The following is a 16,825-nucleotide window of genomic DNA, read 5'->3' as shown; positions in this document are numbered from 1 at the left end:
AAATAAAATTGTTAATTTACACTTGAAGGGATATGGAGCCCAAACTCTGTTTAACACAAAGCAACACAGAGTGCAGCTGTACTTAAATTCGTAAGAAGGTACTAAGCTGCTGATATTTTTGGACTCGTGATTCACTTCAGACTGAGGAATCTCCTTAGGGTGTAGTTCTTCCCTTCCATGATGGTTATGCCACCAAGGTGACTTTAATGAATTTAATATCTGCTAAAATAGTCACTGTCCTGTTTTTTTCAGTATAGTAGGCACTCTAGTATTTTTTTCCCATTCTTAGAGATGTATATTTTATGCTACAGTGAAAAATGAATAATAGTACTTATGTGAAAACAAAAGCTAGCAACTAAATGTCCTCAGTACATCACATCTCTGTTCAAACATTTATAGTGTGCATCAGGAGGGTTGAAAGCTTTACCTTTTAAACTGCATTATGTATGCTTAGGATGCAACTGGTGTAGTTTAATGAGGTTTTGAAATGGCAGTGTCATAACAAGGAGCATGGTTAATAAAAGCGAATAAATGCATGAATATACTGCACAGTTTTCCCACTCCTGCAGCTTTTCCATCTTTGGGGTGTTGCCAAGATACGGCTTTTCTTGTGTTGTAAATTGCTTTCTTGGATGTCAAACCAATATAATGGGATGCCTTAAAATCAATTTTAGCAATGAGAGAATGAGAAACCTTAGGTAGTAGGATATCCTTGTAATACAGGTGTTATAATACACGTGTGTGGGACCATGGTGCCAAGAAGCTTGGGGCATGGAATCTGTGCTGGTGGTGCAGTTGGGACGCATTGGCTTATGCCATCATCTGTCTCTTGGCTGTAGGCAGCTTGTTCTGGACTCCTCTATTTGAGCTGGCTAGTCAGTATGCACTGCCTTTTGGCAGCCCAGACAGGTTGGTAATTTTGGGTGAGAGACTGGGAGCCCTGTTTCGTGGGAGGGGAGACCACATCACCGTGTCCTGGCTGTGTGATGTGGGCAGGGAGAGCTTGGGGCCAGCAGGATTTGTGTGACCAGAGCTGCCTTAACACAGCACTCCAGCAAGCCTTGCAGGCCCCAGTTTGCTCCAAGCAAAGCTGCCTCTGATCTGTCAGTGCTCTGTTTCATTAACTGGCTCAACATTAAGTGCGCCCCATACTGTGTTCCTCAGCACCCTGAGTTCTTTGGGGCCTTAGCCGTTCAGGCAGTTCTCAGCATCCACACAGTGCCCATATTCATGTCACAGAAAGCCTGAGCTGTTCTTCATCCATGAGTATGGGCCAGAGGAATACAGGCAGGCATTCTGGCCTTGAAAGTGCCTTTGGAGTCATTAAACCCTGGCAAACCAAGTAGTTCCTTTCTCACCACCAAAATCTGTTTGGCCTGTGGGCAGCCAAGCTGGTTGCTGAGCAGACAGGAGGGGCTGAGTGACTGACACACAGGCCTGAGAGACTGCAGGTGAAGATACATTCACATAGCTTCTAATCTGAATCTAGTAGGATTTTACTTCCAAAAAATTAAAGGAATCTTTGCAAGAAAAAAATCAGTCCTCAAACAAAAAAATTATTCAAGTCTGTCTTGTGAAATTTTTATTCTCCACATCCTTTTTTTCTCAGCAACCTGCAAGCCTCCTCACTTAATCCTGATTACATTTTGCCTTTTGAATTGGAAAATCATATTAAAGAAGTTATTGGCTTACTGAGTTCGCTCCAGTTGCTTTAGGTGAACTTTCTGCCAAACATAAAATAAGCTTCAGAGCACGGCAGTTGCAAGTGAAATAAGACTTACTTTTCAAAGCATAAAATTGTGAACAGTACAAGTAAATGAGCTTTACATGTAAGTCAGGGGAGGGAAAAAGCCATTGGACCGTGTTGCAATCCAAAAGGAAATTTGAAGACACCCATTATATAAATACAGGAATTTTAATTAGAGATGTGTTTGGTTAGAAGTAAAATGTTTGGCTTAGGGGTTTTTCCACATGTATTAGAATAATCGATCTCTCTCAAATTTTAAAACATTTCCTCTTACCTCAGCTACAGAAGACTTGTTTCATAGCCTTATGTATTTTGACAGCTTGTGTCTTTTTGGAACTTTGAATGCTTTACTGGTAGGAATACGGTGAAGAGTGAAAATATCTTGCCTGTGTTAGCATATTTGTTTTCAAAAATGTAAAAGACATTTTTAAAATATTGCTAGTTGTTAAGGTTTTTGTTTTCAGTTAGCTTCCTTTATCCAGTTGAACACTCACTGAATTTGCCTTCTGTCAACTTACTCTTATAAAAAGATCAACCAAACCTCAACCTAATAAATTCCATGAAGTTTGCGGAAAGAACTGAAAGATGTGTGTTAAATTCTGGATGAAAACCTGAAGCAGTGATGAGTGTGGAAAAGATACAAATTTCATTATAAATGAATTGGTTTCAGTTATTTTACTCTAATGGTTTTCTATTACTTGGGTCTTTTATAAGGAGTCTGCTGACTGACTTGAGGCAGCTGACTGTGTAGTACTGGGAAGGATTAAAATCAATCTGAAGAAAAATTGCATGGTTTAATTGCACCTAGAGAAAATATAACCCATGTGTTTCATGTGCTTGTCCCTAGAAATACACGCAGAGCAGCAGAAGTCTGGATGGATGAGTATAAAAATTTCTATTATGCAGCAGTGCCTTCAGCCAGGAATGTACCTTACGGCAAGTAAGTCACAAGTGCTTCTTTGCCCTGTTTGTTTATTCTTCATGACATAGCACCTTCTGAGGTGAAAACGATGCTTAATCTGATGTTGTCTCTTTAACATATATTCCTACAGTTCTACTGTTCTTGAGTTTTCTATGTATTCCATAAAATATATGTGGACAACAGCCTGACTCTGAAAACTTTTTTTTTTTCTTCTCTAGTATTCAAAGCCGAATGGAGCTCAGAAAGAGACTTAGCTGCAAACCCTTTAAGTGGTATCTTGAAAATGTTTATCCTGAGTTACGGTGAGTTTTGGCTGATACAGAGTTCATATGGAGGTTTTTTTTTTCTTCCCTCCCCAGAAATAATTGGTTTCTCTTCCTCCATCCTTGGATGTGAAGGATGTGTTTTACTTTTTCTGTGAATGAAATGCCTCATGCAGGTTTATTTGCTTTTTTTATTTGTTCTGTTCCTGAAAAGTAATTTTTCCATAGTTAGCTGCTTTTTCTACTTATGGCAACTACAGCTGCAATATTTGAGAACGGTGTCCAAAGGACTGAACTTACCTGAGCCTGAAGCTAGTTTCCTACAGAAGACATTTGCTCAAAAGCACATATTCTGTGTCCTGTTGTCATCCTGTTAAAGCTTTTGCCTATGCCGAAGCCCATGTCTAGCTAAGTGAGGAGACTGAACCTTGTTGCAGTATAAATGATGACATTCAGGAGACAAAAGGGCCTTGTGTGTTTGGCAGACAAGGGTAGATGTCTAAGGCTCTGAGAAGCTGAGTCTCCTTTTCCTTCTTGTCACTGAATAATCACTGACTTCTGGGAAGGGTTGAGAAGGGGGAAGTGAGGGATGACACTGCAAACAGTTTTTGTAACATGAACATTCTAGCTAGTGCGAAATTCTTGAAGAGAAATACTTTTTGAAAGGATGGAAAGATTTTGGTTAAATAATCCATTGAGAAGTATGTTGGTCAGATCTGAGGCCACTAACTAGCCTGTCAACCTAATACTGGTGGTGTAGTGGTGCAAGATACTGTGTGTATCATGTAAGAATACTTGAGGTTTTTTTCCTGGAGCCACCTCATGTCAGTGGTGATAGGTAACTGCTAGTGACATACAGGCTTGAGATGCAAAAGCAGCACCAACTATTACAGCCTCAGTGCAACATGTGCAGAACCATACGTACTAATGAGTCTCATAAACCAGGATGATACTGAGGAAGTAAGTTTTCCTTTATTTTCTCTTAAGAGTGCCAGAGGATATTTGGTTTTGTTTAATCTGTGAGAAAAAATGTCTCTCCTGGAAAGTGTGCTACTTATAAGCATTACTTACATGTAGTGTTGTCTTGTTCTGTCATCCCTCATGTGCTCATTCTACTGGGTTGAATTATTATACTCATACTAGAGTCTGAAGTTCTTAAAGACTCTGATATGCCCTTGTTTTACTGTTCAACGTGAACTCATGGGCTCTACCCACAACTGTACTGTGCTGAATGGACTTGCCTAGGTGCTTCCATGCTAGGAGTGTACTTTATGTGCAACCATTAGAAAATGGATATCCGAAATACTTTTTTTTTTTTTTTTCCAATTCCTAACCCCTTTTTTAACGTTTCAGTGAAAACAGTAGGTAGTGTCCTATTTCTGCCACAAGCTATGTTGCCTGAAAAGACAAAAGGTCTTGATGATCTAATTGATGACATTAAGCTTTGAGTCACTTTAAATGATAAATCTTTAATTTGATTTTTGTGCCAAGTTTGTATGTTCACCCTCCTTCTCTGGTACGAGTCTTCTGGTACTGTGTGTGTGGTAAGCTTGCAAGTTTACTCATGCTTGTTCAATTCATGATTAGATAATTGCCTCCCCTCAAAAGATGATTGAGATTTTCAGATGATAGTCATCACTCATCCTTAACCTCTCATCTTAAAAATACTCTGAGTATTTTTACAAACAAGGAGTTAAAAAAAAAAAAAAAAGAAAAACCTGCCAAATAAACCCCGAACTGAATCAAGCAGATATTTCTGGTTTTGTTTTAGGGTACCTGATCATCAAGATATAGCCTTTGGGGCTTTGCAGCAGGGTACCAATTGCCTTGACACTTTGGGCCATTTTGCAGATGGTGTTGTTGGAGTTTATGAATGTCATAATGCCGGGGGAAACCAGGTCTGTATGCCATTAATTTTGCTTTCTACAGTAAGTCTTAAACAAAAGAAAGAAAGTGAAGCTAAACTTTTAAACTCATGCAGTTACTGTGTATTGATGAGAGAGATGAATCCGAACCAGCACATCAGTTGTTACAGATGGGCTAAAAAGCTTATCCCTCAAATATAATTTTGCATCTTCAGGATTAGAATCTGAGCCCAGAGATTCATTCAGTGAGCATCACATTATCCTCTTCCTTTGGCACTATTAATATGTGCTTTTGCACTAGAGGCCATAGCTTCCTTCCCAGGGGTTTTGTACTTGCATAGAAAGCTTTTTTCAATGAAATGGTGTGTTTGATTTTTTGGGGGTGATTTTTACTTAAGAAAATATTTAGGTTGCATTAAGCATATGGCCTAAGATCAGCAAAATAAAAGAATGCTTTGCTGTATTGCACTGTTAGTCATTTACAGTTTGCAATAGTGGAGTATAAAAAAATCTGTCCTAAATCCCCATTTGGCTCTTCTAGAAAACAGTAGTGCCTAAATGTTCACTCACAGTAAGGGGAGTATTTTAAGAAATCCTTTCTAATCCTACTCCTAAACTAATTGTAAATGTGTCAGATCTTTAAATGAGAGCATTAATTATTTCAAAGAATCTATTTATGCAGTTGTGACTTAGTTATCATTCATGAAATACACACAGAGGTTCTCACTGCTTTGTGTGCTGCTTTGTCGCTAAATCCTTTTCAGATTAAACCTGACTTTAAATCAAATATAATATTAATGTGTCAAGTACAGCTGTTAAAATGGAAGGCTGACAATTAAAAAATACTCTTGAATGAGTGTCAGAAGTTTGCTCTAATTTAAATTAGAAGGGGAAAAACCTAAAATAAGATGAAACCTAAAATGAAGTAATTTCCTGGAAGATGTATGATGGCAATTCATTCAAATCAACATGTGAGAAATGCCTCCTTTCCCTATCATTAAAGAGAATTTATCAGTGGAGGCTTTTCCCATTACCTTTATGAAAGTACCCTCATCATTTCAGAAACCACAGTGGGGTTTTTGGGAGAAAGGGCAGACGTGTCACAAGTGCCTTGGAGCAGAAATCTTAGAATTTTCTGCTGATACTGTGTATACTTTGTAGATACACAGTTATCTTTCTCTTCCAAACTCCCTTCCCCTGAACCTGACGCTCTTCTTTCTATGTTGTTTTTTCTGTGGTGTCGACCTTGACAAACCACAATGCATTTGCTCTGAACAAATACCTTTGAGAGGACATTCAGACAGGTTAAGAGGCAGAATGGGTCAAAACCCGTTTTTATGTCCAAGTAGAACTTGTATTGGGTTGAAAAGAAATAACAGCATGGGAGGAGAGGGATAAAGACCACAGTCTTTAGGTCTGTACTTTGTGTTTTGCACCTTATTCTTATCAGGAGGTTTTTCAGGGAGTTAAGGGCATTATAGGCTGTGGCAATGTTCTATAGCTTGAAGAGTGTACTCTGTCCTATGTTCAACACAACTTAAAATGCAAAACCTAAGTAAAAATGGGATTTCTGCCCCTCTTTTCCCCTGCTCTCCCCTCCTCCAGGTTGATAGAACTCAGTGGTAGTTGTGTACCTCCAGAGGGCTGAATAGCTTGTGGCGTGCTTGACAATATGCAAATATGCAGGGTTGTGATAAAGAGCTAAAGGTAAAACAAAATACACTTAAGTTCAAGGGGAAGGTTTCAGATTAGTTTGTTTACTAACTTTTAATTTCTAATTTGACACAGATTTTCTCAGATATTCTGATTTTTGCATAAAGCTATCCAATTTCCAGCCTGTGCGCTGAGCATATACACTGCTTGCAATTTTTCTTCTCCTCTGGTGTAGTGGAACTTGTTCCATCTTATCTCCATTATAGTCATAGTTACTGATCTGTGGAGGAAAGTATCTATACACTGAGTCTTGTAACATGGGAGGCCATAATGTAGATGTTTCCAGCAACAGAGCTTGGAGCTTTCATGAAGCAGCTGTACTTTGGCTTTTAAAAGTGTTAACTTCTTGCATAATTTCTGTTGTGGCTGGGGCTCATGCAGCCTTTTGATGGAAGGGTGAAGATGTATAAAGCAATAGTTTTCAAGGCTCTAACTCTGACTGCAGGGTTCTCAGATGCAAGTTTTGCTACATCCCTGGTAGTATTTTCAACTATAAATCTTGCCAGGGAAGAGTTTGGGGCCATCTGTAATTCCTGATAAGCTCAGAAAAGAACTTGCTTCATTCCTTTAGGCTAAAAAAAGTGGCTGTTAATATTTTATTATACATTAATGGTTCTTGTTGACATCTTACAAACTGGACAGAACTGAGAAGGCAAGTAATTTTGCTGTCCTCTGAGTTTAACATGCTGAGAGTAAAAGGAGAAGTTATCAGCTAAAGAGTTCGGAGGACAAATGAAAGGATACACAGATTTGTCCGGACTTTGCTTTGTTTTCCACAGCTGTCATCATTCTGACACTTGCAGAATACAGTATTGATCCAGTGGCATGGGACCTGTATGATTGTGATTACTTGTAATCTTTTGGGTTGGAAATTCTGTCAGGGTTCTGAGCATCTCTTCCCAAAGAGATTTAATAATTATTAAATCTGCTGAGTTTCAAAGTAATTATATGTTTATTTTATTTCTGAAATACTTATTACATGCAAAATAACATTTAAATGTTATTTAACATCCAGGCTTGGCCCCGTATGTCTAAGGTTTTGTATTATACAACTCCAAATCCTCTTAAGTTGCTTGAGAGAAGCTAATCATGCCATTTTAAGTAGTTTATAAGCATGATTTGGATCATTAGCCTGGCTTTAATCAAATGGCTTCTTTCCTCAAAGGATAGTTACACAAATGGAGACCAATGTGGATGCTGGAGACCAAACTTGAAATGAGAGAGGCATATGGAGAGAGTCTGAACATCAGTGCAAGATCAGGCTCTGTGTGAAAAGATGCTGAGGTCAAACAAGCTGGGCAGCAGTACATACAGAACAGCTTCTCTTTGCTCTCTGTTTAAGAATTGCATATTTAAGTGCATTTAGCAGAGATTCTGTTGTACATCATGCCTTGGATGGGAGGGAACATTCTCTCTATCCGTTTTGTGTACTGCTTTCTGGTGGTCTTTATTGTATTAAGAACTGCTGTTTCCTCGCTGTGGTCCATGTGCTTTGTTCAGTGTGTGGGCAGGGTGGCCAGTGGTGCTGCAGACCAAGCTTTTAGGGATTATATGTATATAATTTTATATATATATATACATTTACAAATGTAGAAGTCCTTCCACATAGAAGAAAGGGAAAGGTGTAATACAAACACACACACAGATATAAAAATAAACATCTGACTAAGCATTTGGAGGAATATCTCCCGCGGGGCCCTGTGTGACTGCCCGCAGCGGCTGTGTAAAGCCAGCAGAGGGAGCAAACAGCAAGCGCAGCCCTGAGCTGATGTGGGGACACTGAAGCAATTGGAATTACTGGTTGAAGTGGACTTTTCATCTCCTGCTCTGTGGGAAGCAATGAACTGTTCTAATGCCTGTACATCGCTATTTGCAGGATTTTAAGTTGGGCTGTGTAGGCAGAGGTAGCATGTGTTAACATACACAATTTTGTACATTTTTGTTTCTTCCTTTTTGTAGGAATGGGCCTTAACAAAGGACAAGTCAGTGAAACACATGGATTTGTGCCTTACTGTTGTGGACAGAGCTCCTGGTTCACTAATAAAACTTCAGGGCTGTAGAGAAAACGACAGCAGACAGGTTAGTATGTCATAATTGCACTTTGCAAACAGTGGGGAAAACAAGGATGGTGAATAAATAATGCACTGGTGACCTCTCATATCTTCTATAGGCTCTACTTGTACTGTTTGTGTTTGTGAAGCTAGGATTCTTGATGTCATAAGGGCAGAATAAGCTTTATCCCAACAGGGCCTTACTTAAAGGTTTTACCTGCTGATGTGTAACAGTGTTTAACTGCCTCCTCTGTCTTCTGAAACAGTTTGTATATTCCACAATGTCTTTTTGAAAGGCCTTACTCAGTGAAGTTTGAATATTATGTATGCTGTTTCTCAGAAGAATGTGGTTTGGCTCTCCTCCTTTTCAGTTGTGGCCTGCTTATAGCAGACTAGAAGTCCTTAAATTTATTTTTATCAATGCAGCATTGCAACTTCGTCTATTTCCCATGCCTGAGGAAATTCATATTTGCACACTCATACCATCTTTTTGATCTAGTCATAAAACAAATCATCTCTTTCTGCTCAGTCATGAGTTCTGATCATCTGCCAGCTTCCTTGCTTCTATATCTGTTTTTGCAGACAGGTAACTGAAACACTGTTTAGTGATGAAGGAAGGAATATTCTTGCCACTCTTTGGAGGAGGAAACTAAGGAAGCAAGATTTTCTTAATAAGGTTTACAGTCGTAATATGGTAGACATACAAGACAAATCACCATAAAACAAAACACCCCCCCCCCCCCCCATCTTTTTTTTTTTAATCCTATATTTGGGATTTATTCTGTCCTTGACATCATCTTGGAAAAGAACTTTTGACAGCACACATTGCTTATCTTCTGTAGAATTGAAAGATGTATGACAAATTCTGGATTTCTGTAGAGCTGTGTATAGTGAATATACTTCTTGCTTCTTTATGTTGAGTATTGTAGTGGTATGTGAATGGATTTTTCTCTTTTTTTTCTTCAGACCAAAGGTGTCACACAGGTAACAGGGTGAGACAGTGTATTTGAGAAGTTCTGAACTAGAGGGAAATGTGTTGGTGTATTCTGTGTCTTGCAGAGTGTTAGCAGAAAGAACAGCTGTTCTGACAAGGCTTGCCAGAACTTACATACTCATGCTCAAGAATCATCTAAACTGCTCCTATTATTGCAGATTGGACACATTTCCAGGCACAAGCCAGGGAAGCTTATGAAGACTTCAAAGGACATGATGTAGAATTCTTCCTTTTCTTACTTTTCCAGGCTAATAACTGTATTTTCTCTTCCAGAAATGGGAACAAATTGAAAGCAATTCTAAACTGAGGCACGTTGGCAGCAACCTCTGTCTAGACAGCCGAAATGCCAAAAATGGTGGTCTCACCGTTGAGATCTGCAATCCTTCTTTGTCACAGCAGTGGAAATTCACACTTAATCTGCAGCAGTAGAAGGACTTATAAGCAAAATGCTGTTTCAACAGAAAAACATTGGGCAAAGTTTTGATTGAATTACTGATGTATTTCTTAAAACTTTCCACGGAACTTATATACCTCAGTATTCCACCTTTATCTGAAAGTAGAGTGCTGAAGCAGACACCAGGGATCCAGGGGACTCAGAGCACTGCAAAGATGTCACTGAGCATTACTTCACAGGAAGAAGGAATTGTGCTGCAGACTTCAGCTGTTCCTTTCTGTCTTCAGCTACTACTTGCACAGCAGATAATTAACTGTAGGAACAACTGACGTATTGTAAACAAAAGGATCTGAAGAAACGTCTGTGGGGAACAGTGTGGGAGGGAGGGTGGGCAAAATTACTAGGAGAAGGTCATTTGAAAACTCCATTGGAATAGAAGTCATGATTTGTCATTTCCAGAACCAGAAGTGTCATTTTGAAGTTCCTTTTTTCTCTCCTGTGTGTACTTGGTAATTTGAATATGAACTTTTCTATGATGGACTCTAAATATAATTATATGAAAGTATATATATTGTCCCAATGATTTGTATCAGTTATCATCCTATAATTATCAACAAAGTGATTGACATATATATAACCAGAAATTGGATCGGAGTGCTAGGAGAGAGAAACTCTGAGGGTGCGGATTTTGTGCTGCTGGGTATGATGTCCGTGCTAACACTGGATGCTTTTGCTTTGCAAACTGGATCTACTTCTTAACACTTCACCCTTGCTGGAGATCATGAAACTCAGGAGGAGAAAGAAAATAGCAGAGGAAATCAATGCATCTGCCCAGATGATTGCTTGGATTGTTTATTCCAGCTTGGGAATTCATCACCTGTGCTCTGGATAACTTTAAACCTGTACTTTATATTTGTGTTAATCATTTCTGTAGTACTTTGTCTTTAAAATATTTCTTCCTTTGTTACAAAATTATATAAACTGCACAGAACTTTTGTGCAGGTGTATTGATTCAGCAGAGTTTTATTCTGGGCCCTAATGAGGAAAAAATTGTCTCAAACTCCCCTTTTGAGTTGCAGAAATAAGTTAGAATTAAACACCACTGACAACAGCACAAGATCTGAATTTTAATTTGCAAGGATGAGCAGCTATGTAATATCTCTGAATTGCACTTGCTTAATTTATACACCTACCACTGGGGAATTTTCTTCCATTTTGTTTCTTTAAATGTAGATTTTGAATGAATTCAGGCTTGACTCTGGGAATCAGCCTGGATACCTGCATAGCCTATGTGTTTTTAACCATAGAGCTTGTGCATTTTGCAGCTTTGGTCCAGCTGATGTCATTTTATAAATGCTGTCAAAGGTAACCCCAACTTTGACCTGTCGTTTCTTATGTTTACATAGACTATATACTTTTTATTAAAAAAAATGCTTCAATGAGCTTTTAAAATTAGAAGGAAGGTAAAAAAGTATTAATAAGTGAGACAGCATTGACAAAAATTAGTGCAGACATGGAATGCCAGGAAGTGGTTTTGGAAAGATGGATCTTGGGAAAGTATAAGGGTTGATCATAAGGAGATGAAAAACATCTGCTGTACTGTAGTATGCTGGTACAGTTCCCCTCTTTCTTTGTCCTGGAAGTAGAGTAGTTCCTGATTTTTTTATTTTCCCTTGTCTGTACCTATGCATCAGGTGTAGAGATGGTACTTCATGGGCAAGGTGGCTTCACTCACTGTGCCCATAGATACCTTGTGTGTCTCAAGTTATGACCTGCAGTTACCTGCTTACCTTTTGGATGGGGCCCTTAAATCCAGTTTTACCCATCCATCATCATCTGACTTTTTTTATAAATAATTAATACTTTTTCTCTGCTTATCCACAATCCACTTTCTCCAAAACTTGCCTGTTTTAAAGGCCAGTGGATAAACTATTTTCAACTTTCAGTCTCTCCCTGTAGCCTTTTAACCCAGCTGAGAACTTGAAGAACATATTTCATAAACATAGCAATAGATGCCTTCATGTTTTGGAAAACAAATGCTGAAATATGAGCTTAGCAGCAAACCGTTTGTTTGAGGCTTTGGAAAACAGAATTTAAAAGGAAGTTTAAAAAACCCAACCACTCAGCTTCAGCCGTGGAGGTATTTCCATTCACAGCTTTCATCTGATTGAGGGTGGTATTAACTGAAATCAGAAGCTGCAAATCTGAATATTGACCTGCCTCTTATCTCTGAATCAGAATTGCTAGTAAAAAGAAAATTTTAAAAATCCATATTCCATTGTGTTAGTCTGTAATGACTACAATATTCAAAAGTAGGAATATCTTTTCAGTAATTCCCCATGGATGTTGTGCATAGGGGTTTTAATATAGGAGCTGTATGCTTTTCTTTGAGAGAACAGACAAGAAGTAGTATCCTTTTGTTATGTTTACATGACAGTGTGCCAAAGTTACTGTGATTTTAGGGGTTTTTAATGCTGAAGAAATTCATCCATTTGAAAGATAAATTAAGAGCCCTTGAAGCAAATTGTGATGGAGTCTCCTGAGAACTTTTCTTATGTCTTCAGAACAAGAATGGTGATACTGTTTATTTTGCAGATTTTCAAAACATAGTTTGGAAACTGTTTTTTTCAGTTGGTTTGAAAAGTCTGCTGTACAGAGCTTGTACTTGTTCATTTTATAGATGGAAACCATCCTTGAAAATTTGCTTAACTTAAATAAAGAAGAATGCTTTATAGATAAGTGTGTGCTGGTTAATAGAACTGAGTAAAGGCAGTAAAAGTCTGCCTGGAGCTTGTAGGCTGAAGTAGTTTTCAAACACTTCATTTCACTTGGTTGCTTCGTAAAGTTCCTGTCCTGTAAGTGTGTATATGTGGGTGTATATTTGTGTTTATGAAAAGAGATTTTGTGTTTAATACTATAATTTTGAGGAAATTGTCGTATTTTAGGAGCTGTGCTACACTGAGGAGAGGGCTAATGCTGAGTGTATAGTCACCTGAAAATATGTTGTCAAGGCACTCCCGCTCCTGTCCCTCTGAGTCTGAGCTTCTGGAGATTCCCACTGTGCCCCTCCTTCGCTCCCAGCAATCCCTGTGCCAGGGCCTTGTGCAGCTGCAGCGCTCAGCCCCTCGGGGTGCCTGTGCTCATGGGCTCCTGTGGTCACCCTCCTCTCTCTTGTGCAGGGTGGGCACTCAGGTGCTGCATGAGATGATCTGATGTAAATATTTAAACCAAAAAATACTTTTTTTTTTTTTAAATAAAGTTTTTTAGGGGCAAACACTCCAACAGTCTAGTTTAGAGAGTTTGCAAATGAACCTGCACCAGGATAGCTGGGTAGGGAGCAAATTCCACTCAGGAGTTGTGAAAGAAGAATTTTCCTGCTGCCTTTAGAGGAAATGAGGATGCCAGCAGGGCAAGGCCTGGCATCCCCTTGGCAGAGCTGGGGTGCAAGCTAAGTGGACTGGAGATGGGACCAAAAATTTCATCTGCAACCTTCTGTGCAGCCTCAGAGATGCCCCAGCTTTTGGGGCATATCATTCTTTCCCACTCCATGGCATACAGGGCTGGGTTCTTTGCTCCTGGTCTAAGAAACTCAGCTTTGCAGTCAGCCTCAAGTGCAGGATCAGCCAGCAGAACCTGCAGAAGCATCAATAGGAAGGAATGAAACATTTCCACTCTTAATTGTACTGACAGGAAGAGTTTTGCCTAGCAGCCTGTGCTACTGGGAAGGGAGAAGTCATGGATGCAAACTTCCTCTGTGGAGCAGAAGTCAGTGACTTTCAAAATCTAAATTAAATCAAGGAAATAGGTCTTTAATATTAATGGCTGACAAAAATAAAAAGGACTTGTCAAGCTGCAGTAAACAAAAGAAACAGTTTTCCATTTGCTGATTGTATTTGAGAATTCAAATGAGGATTCTCTATCTTAAATGCCCTTTAACACCTGGAAGCTGGCAGGTGATACCTAAATATAATTACAATAGGTTTCTGGCAATAGAAGCTTTTAATCTAATCCAGTGTTAAATGTAGGAGTCTGTTACGTCTCTGCCTAGAGTCGTCCATGTTTCCTGTGTGTTCAGTTCTCAGTTCACTTCTCAGTGTAAGTAGCAGGACTTGAATGAACCATCCCGCAAATTTTTGCATTGCTGCTGACCAAGAACTCCCTTATTGCCATGTTACCTGAGTACATAGATTTGAAAAAAAAGTTTCCTATTCATTTTCTGAAAATTCAGGTCATGCTTTTTGGCAGTTTTTTATGCATGGGTTTACTCTTCTTGCTTGTCGCTGTGCATAAAAGCAGATATCTTTGTACTGGTTTTATAAGGGAATGCTTAAGCTTTACTCTTTGTGGATTTAAAAAAGCGTTTGAAATCCTGATTTTTCAAAAAGATGCCTTTCTGTATTTAGAAAGGAAGCTGACTTTTGGGAGAGAGAAAAATGCTGCAACCTGCTTGAGGTAGACTGTTGTCTTGTTTGAAGTGGATCCTGTAGAGCATTTCCCAGTTCCATTCTGGGGTATTACTGCCATAACCTTAGTTGTTTTAAGATGTTTAAGTTTTGTACACAAATACCAACATCTGCTTTGCCTTAGGTTTATTTTAAATGTAGATGCTGTATGAATTTACATGGCCACAAGTGGCACACAGGCATCACCTGTGTCCTCCTTCAAGCATGACACACAGTGAATAATTTCATAGCAATAGCTTCTTACAGATTGCTCTAGCAAGAGGCTTGTTCCTCTACAGAATCATTTCAAGTGAATGAAGCCACTGAAAAAAACTCTGGGATAATAAGCCATGATTACAGAATGAGCACAAATGTCAGGGTTGCAGCTTTTGTTAGTCTGCATATTTTATTTGCAGCTTAGCATCCAGTAGCTATTTTAAGATCTGCTAGTAATCAAGCTTAAAAATTTGGAATAAACTCAGTCCACAGATGTTCTCTCTACAGCCCTCCAAGAGGTCTGAATGGGTGCAAAATAGCCTTTTGATTTGGTTTGATTTCTTGCAGCACAGCAGCAGGCTGCTCTCTGTATGCAGGAAGAGGGATCTGTTTGATTTCAAGTTCCTGTTTCTACCCAGAAGATGTTTTTAATCCAAGGACTTTTTGAGGTATTTTTTAATTAAAAATGTTCTGGAAGCAGCAAATAGCTTTCTGTCAAAACTCTATTAATTAAAGGTCACCTTGGTAGTCTGGTAAAAACAAGGTTAGAAGATTACAACCAAGGGTCTGTTGTGCTCTGGTAATGTGATCAGCACCACTTCTGTAAAATACTTTTCTCAACTTTTGTGCCACCTCTCTCCCTGTGCAGCAGTTGTTTTTGAAGTGGCCAGGGGTAGATTCCTGGTGGCTGCTCTGTGCTCAGCTGAGCCAGCCATTTGTTGCTGCTGACAGGGAAAGGAATGCAGATCCTGCCTCTCCTCCCTTGGGATAGTGTTTCTGCCCATTCTGTAAGACAATATAGGGAAAGCTGGCAAAAACAAACAAAGAAAATAACCAACAACCCAAGCATAGAAAGTGTTGTCACTCTTGGTAGCTGAAAGCCCTTTGAGCTTGGCTTAACTAGACCATAAAATCGAGCATTGTGTTTTTGTAAGAGAGACTGAAGTGAGGGATGTTCTGGTTTGCCTTCCAGTTGAGATGCCTATTATAACAATAATGATAATAAAAATAACTTATGCCAAAACAGCCTTATTGCTATAGCTAAAGCCAGCAGCACCTGTAGTATCAAGAGAGGAGGAACAGGGGTGAGAGAGACAAAAAGATTTTAAGCTTTGCATCAAGGTCTTGGTTTCAACATAAAGCCAATGTTTGACAGGGAGTTTCCTACTAGAAAGGCTTATAACACTTTGGTCTAAACAGTCTGGAGAAATAAAATACTGCAGTTTGTGCTTTGTGTGGCATGGAGCACACCATACTGGTGTTAGGCTCTCTCTCAGCTGGTTTGAGAGTTGTATGAAGACATTGCTTTTACTTTTCCTGTTGAATGAGTTATTTGAGAGAGGGGGGCATCTTCAGGTCACTGATGAGGATCAGAGCTTCTGTCATGGGAGGAGCTTTAAAAGAAAATTACACTCTCTCTTCTTGGTGTCTCAGTAGAGAAGCTTAAAAAAAGTGAAGCAGAAGAGAAAGGGTGCAAAGTGGGTGGGTGTGGAGAAAGAAATGAAGAGCTGCAGCTTAGAATGTATTTCCAAGTCAGTAATTCATAGTTTAAGGAAAAATGAAATCAAGTTATCCTGTGCTCTACAGCATCAGCTGTAACATCTTCAGCAGTGGTATCTGTGCCAAGTGCTCAGCTTCTGTCTGGATGTGACCTCTGGGAAGAGCTCAGATGTAAAAGACTGGCTGAATTTTCAGAAGTTTTTAGGACAGTTAGTTTTTAAAAATAAAATTTAGGAAGTTTAAACATCTTGAGAAACAGATGAATTTGAGAATTAGGAAATCTTCATCTGATCCAATTCTCCTTTTGCCAGCTCTTCCAATATAAGTTTCTTAAAATGAATAATTGCTTCCAGGCTGAATGTCTGGCTTCAACTGCCAGCCATTTCTCTGCTGATTATGTTTAACTCCTTAAACCATTTTTTCATAGAATCAGAGTTCCAGGAATATGATTCTCTCATTTCTTTATTTTTGTCCATACAGACTGAGCCCTTAAACTACGTGAGAAGCAGGTTTTTCAGGTCACACTTCTCTACAGCTCTTCCCTGACCTGTCCTCAAGGCTGACAGAGGGCTGATGAGGGCTGAAGGTCCTCCTCTCAACTCCAGAAAAATAGGATAGGACCCCTGTGGTTGTTACTTGTGTCAAATTCCCACTGGTGCTTCTCACTCACATTGTTCTTGGGGTTTTGTTAGAAGGAGAGCCAGGCAGTGCTCTGAAC

General features: G+C 39.2%; 1 protein-coding gene across 1 annotated transcript in view; it reads left to right on the top strand.

Moving 5' to 3' along the window:
• GALNT2 (polypeptide N-acetylgalactosaminyltransferase 2) overlaps window positions 1-10,961 on the top strand; it is an 89,711-nt gene extending 78,750 nt beyond the window's left edge. Inside the window, exons 12-16 of the mRNA XM_041424171.1 lie at window positions 2,595-2,687; window positions 2,888-2,971; window positions 4,704-4,830; window positions 8,470-8,589; window positions 9,829-10,961. Of these exons, the coding sequence (XP_041280105.1) occupies window positions 2,595-2,687; window positions 2,888-2,971; window positions 4,704-4,830; window positions 8,470-8,589; window positions 9,829-9,984 (580 nt within the window). The 3' untranslated portion in view covers window positions 9,985-10,961. The remainder of the gene's footprint in view (window positions 1-2,594; window positions 2,688-2,887; window positions 2,972-4,703; window positions 4,831-8,469; window positions 8,590-9,828) is intronic.
• Window positions 10,962-16,825: the final 5,864 nt, after the last annotated feature.

This window comes from Onychostruthus taczanowskii, unplaced genomic scaffold (assembly GCF_017590055.1).
Source record: "Onychostruthus taczanowskii isolate IOZ18803 unplaced genomic scaffold, ASM1759005v1 scaffold111, whole genome shotgun sequence".
In the NCBI taxonomy this organism is placed as follows: domain Eukaryota; kingdom Metazoa; phylum Chordata; class Aves; order Passeriformes; family Passeridae; genus Onychostruthus; species Onychostruthus taczanowskii.
This window is presented reverse-complemented; position numbering and strand designations above follow the sequence as displayed.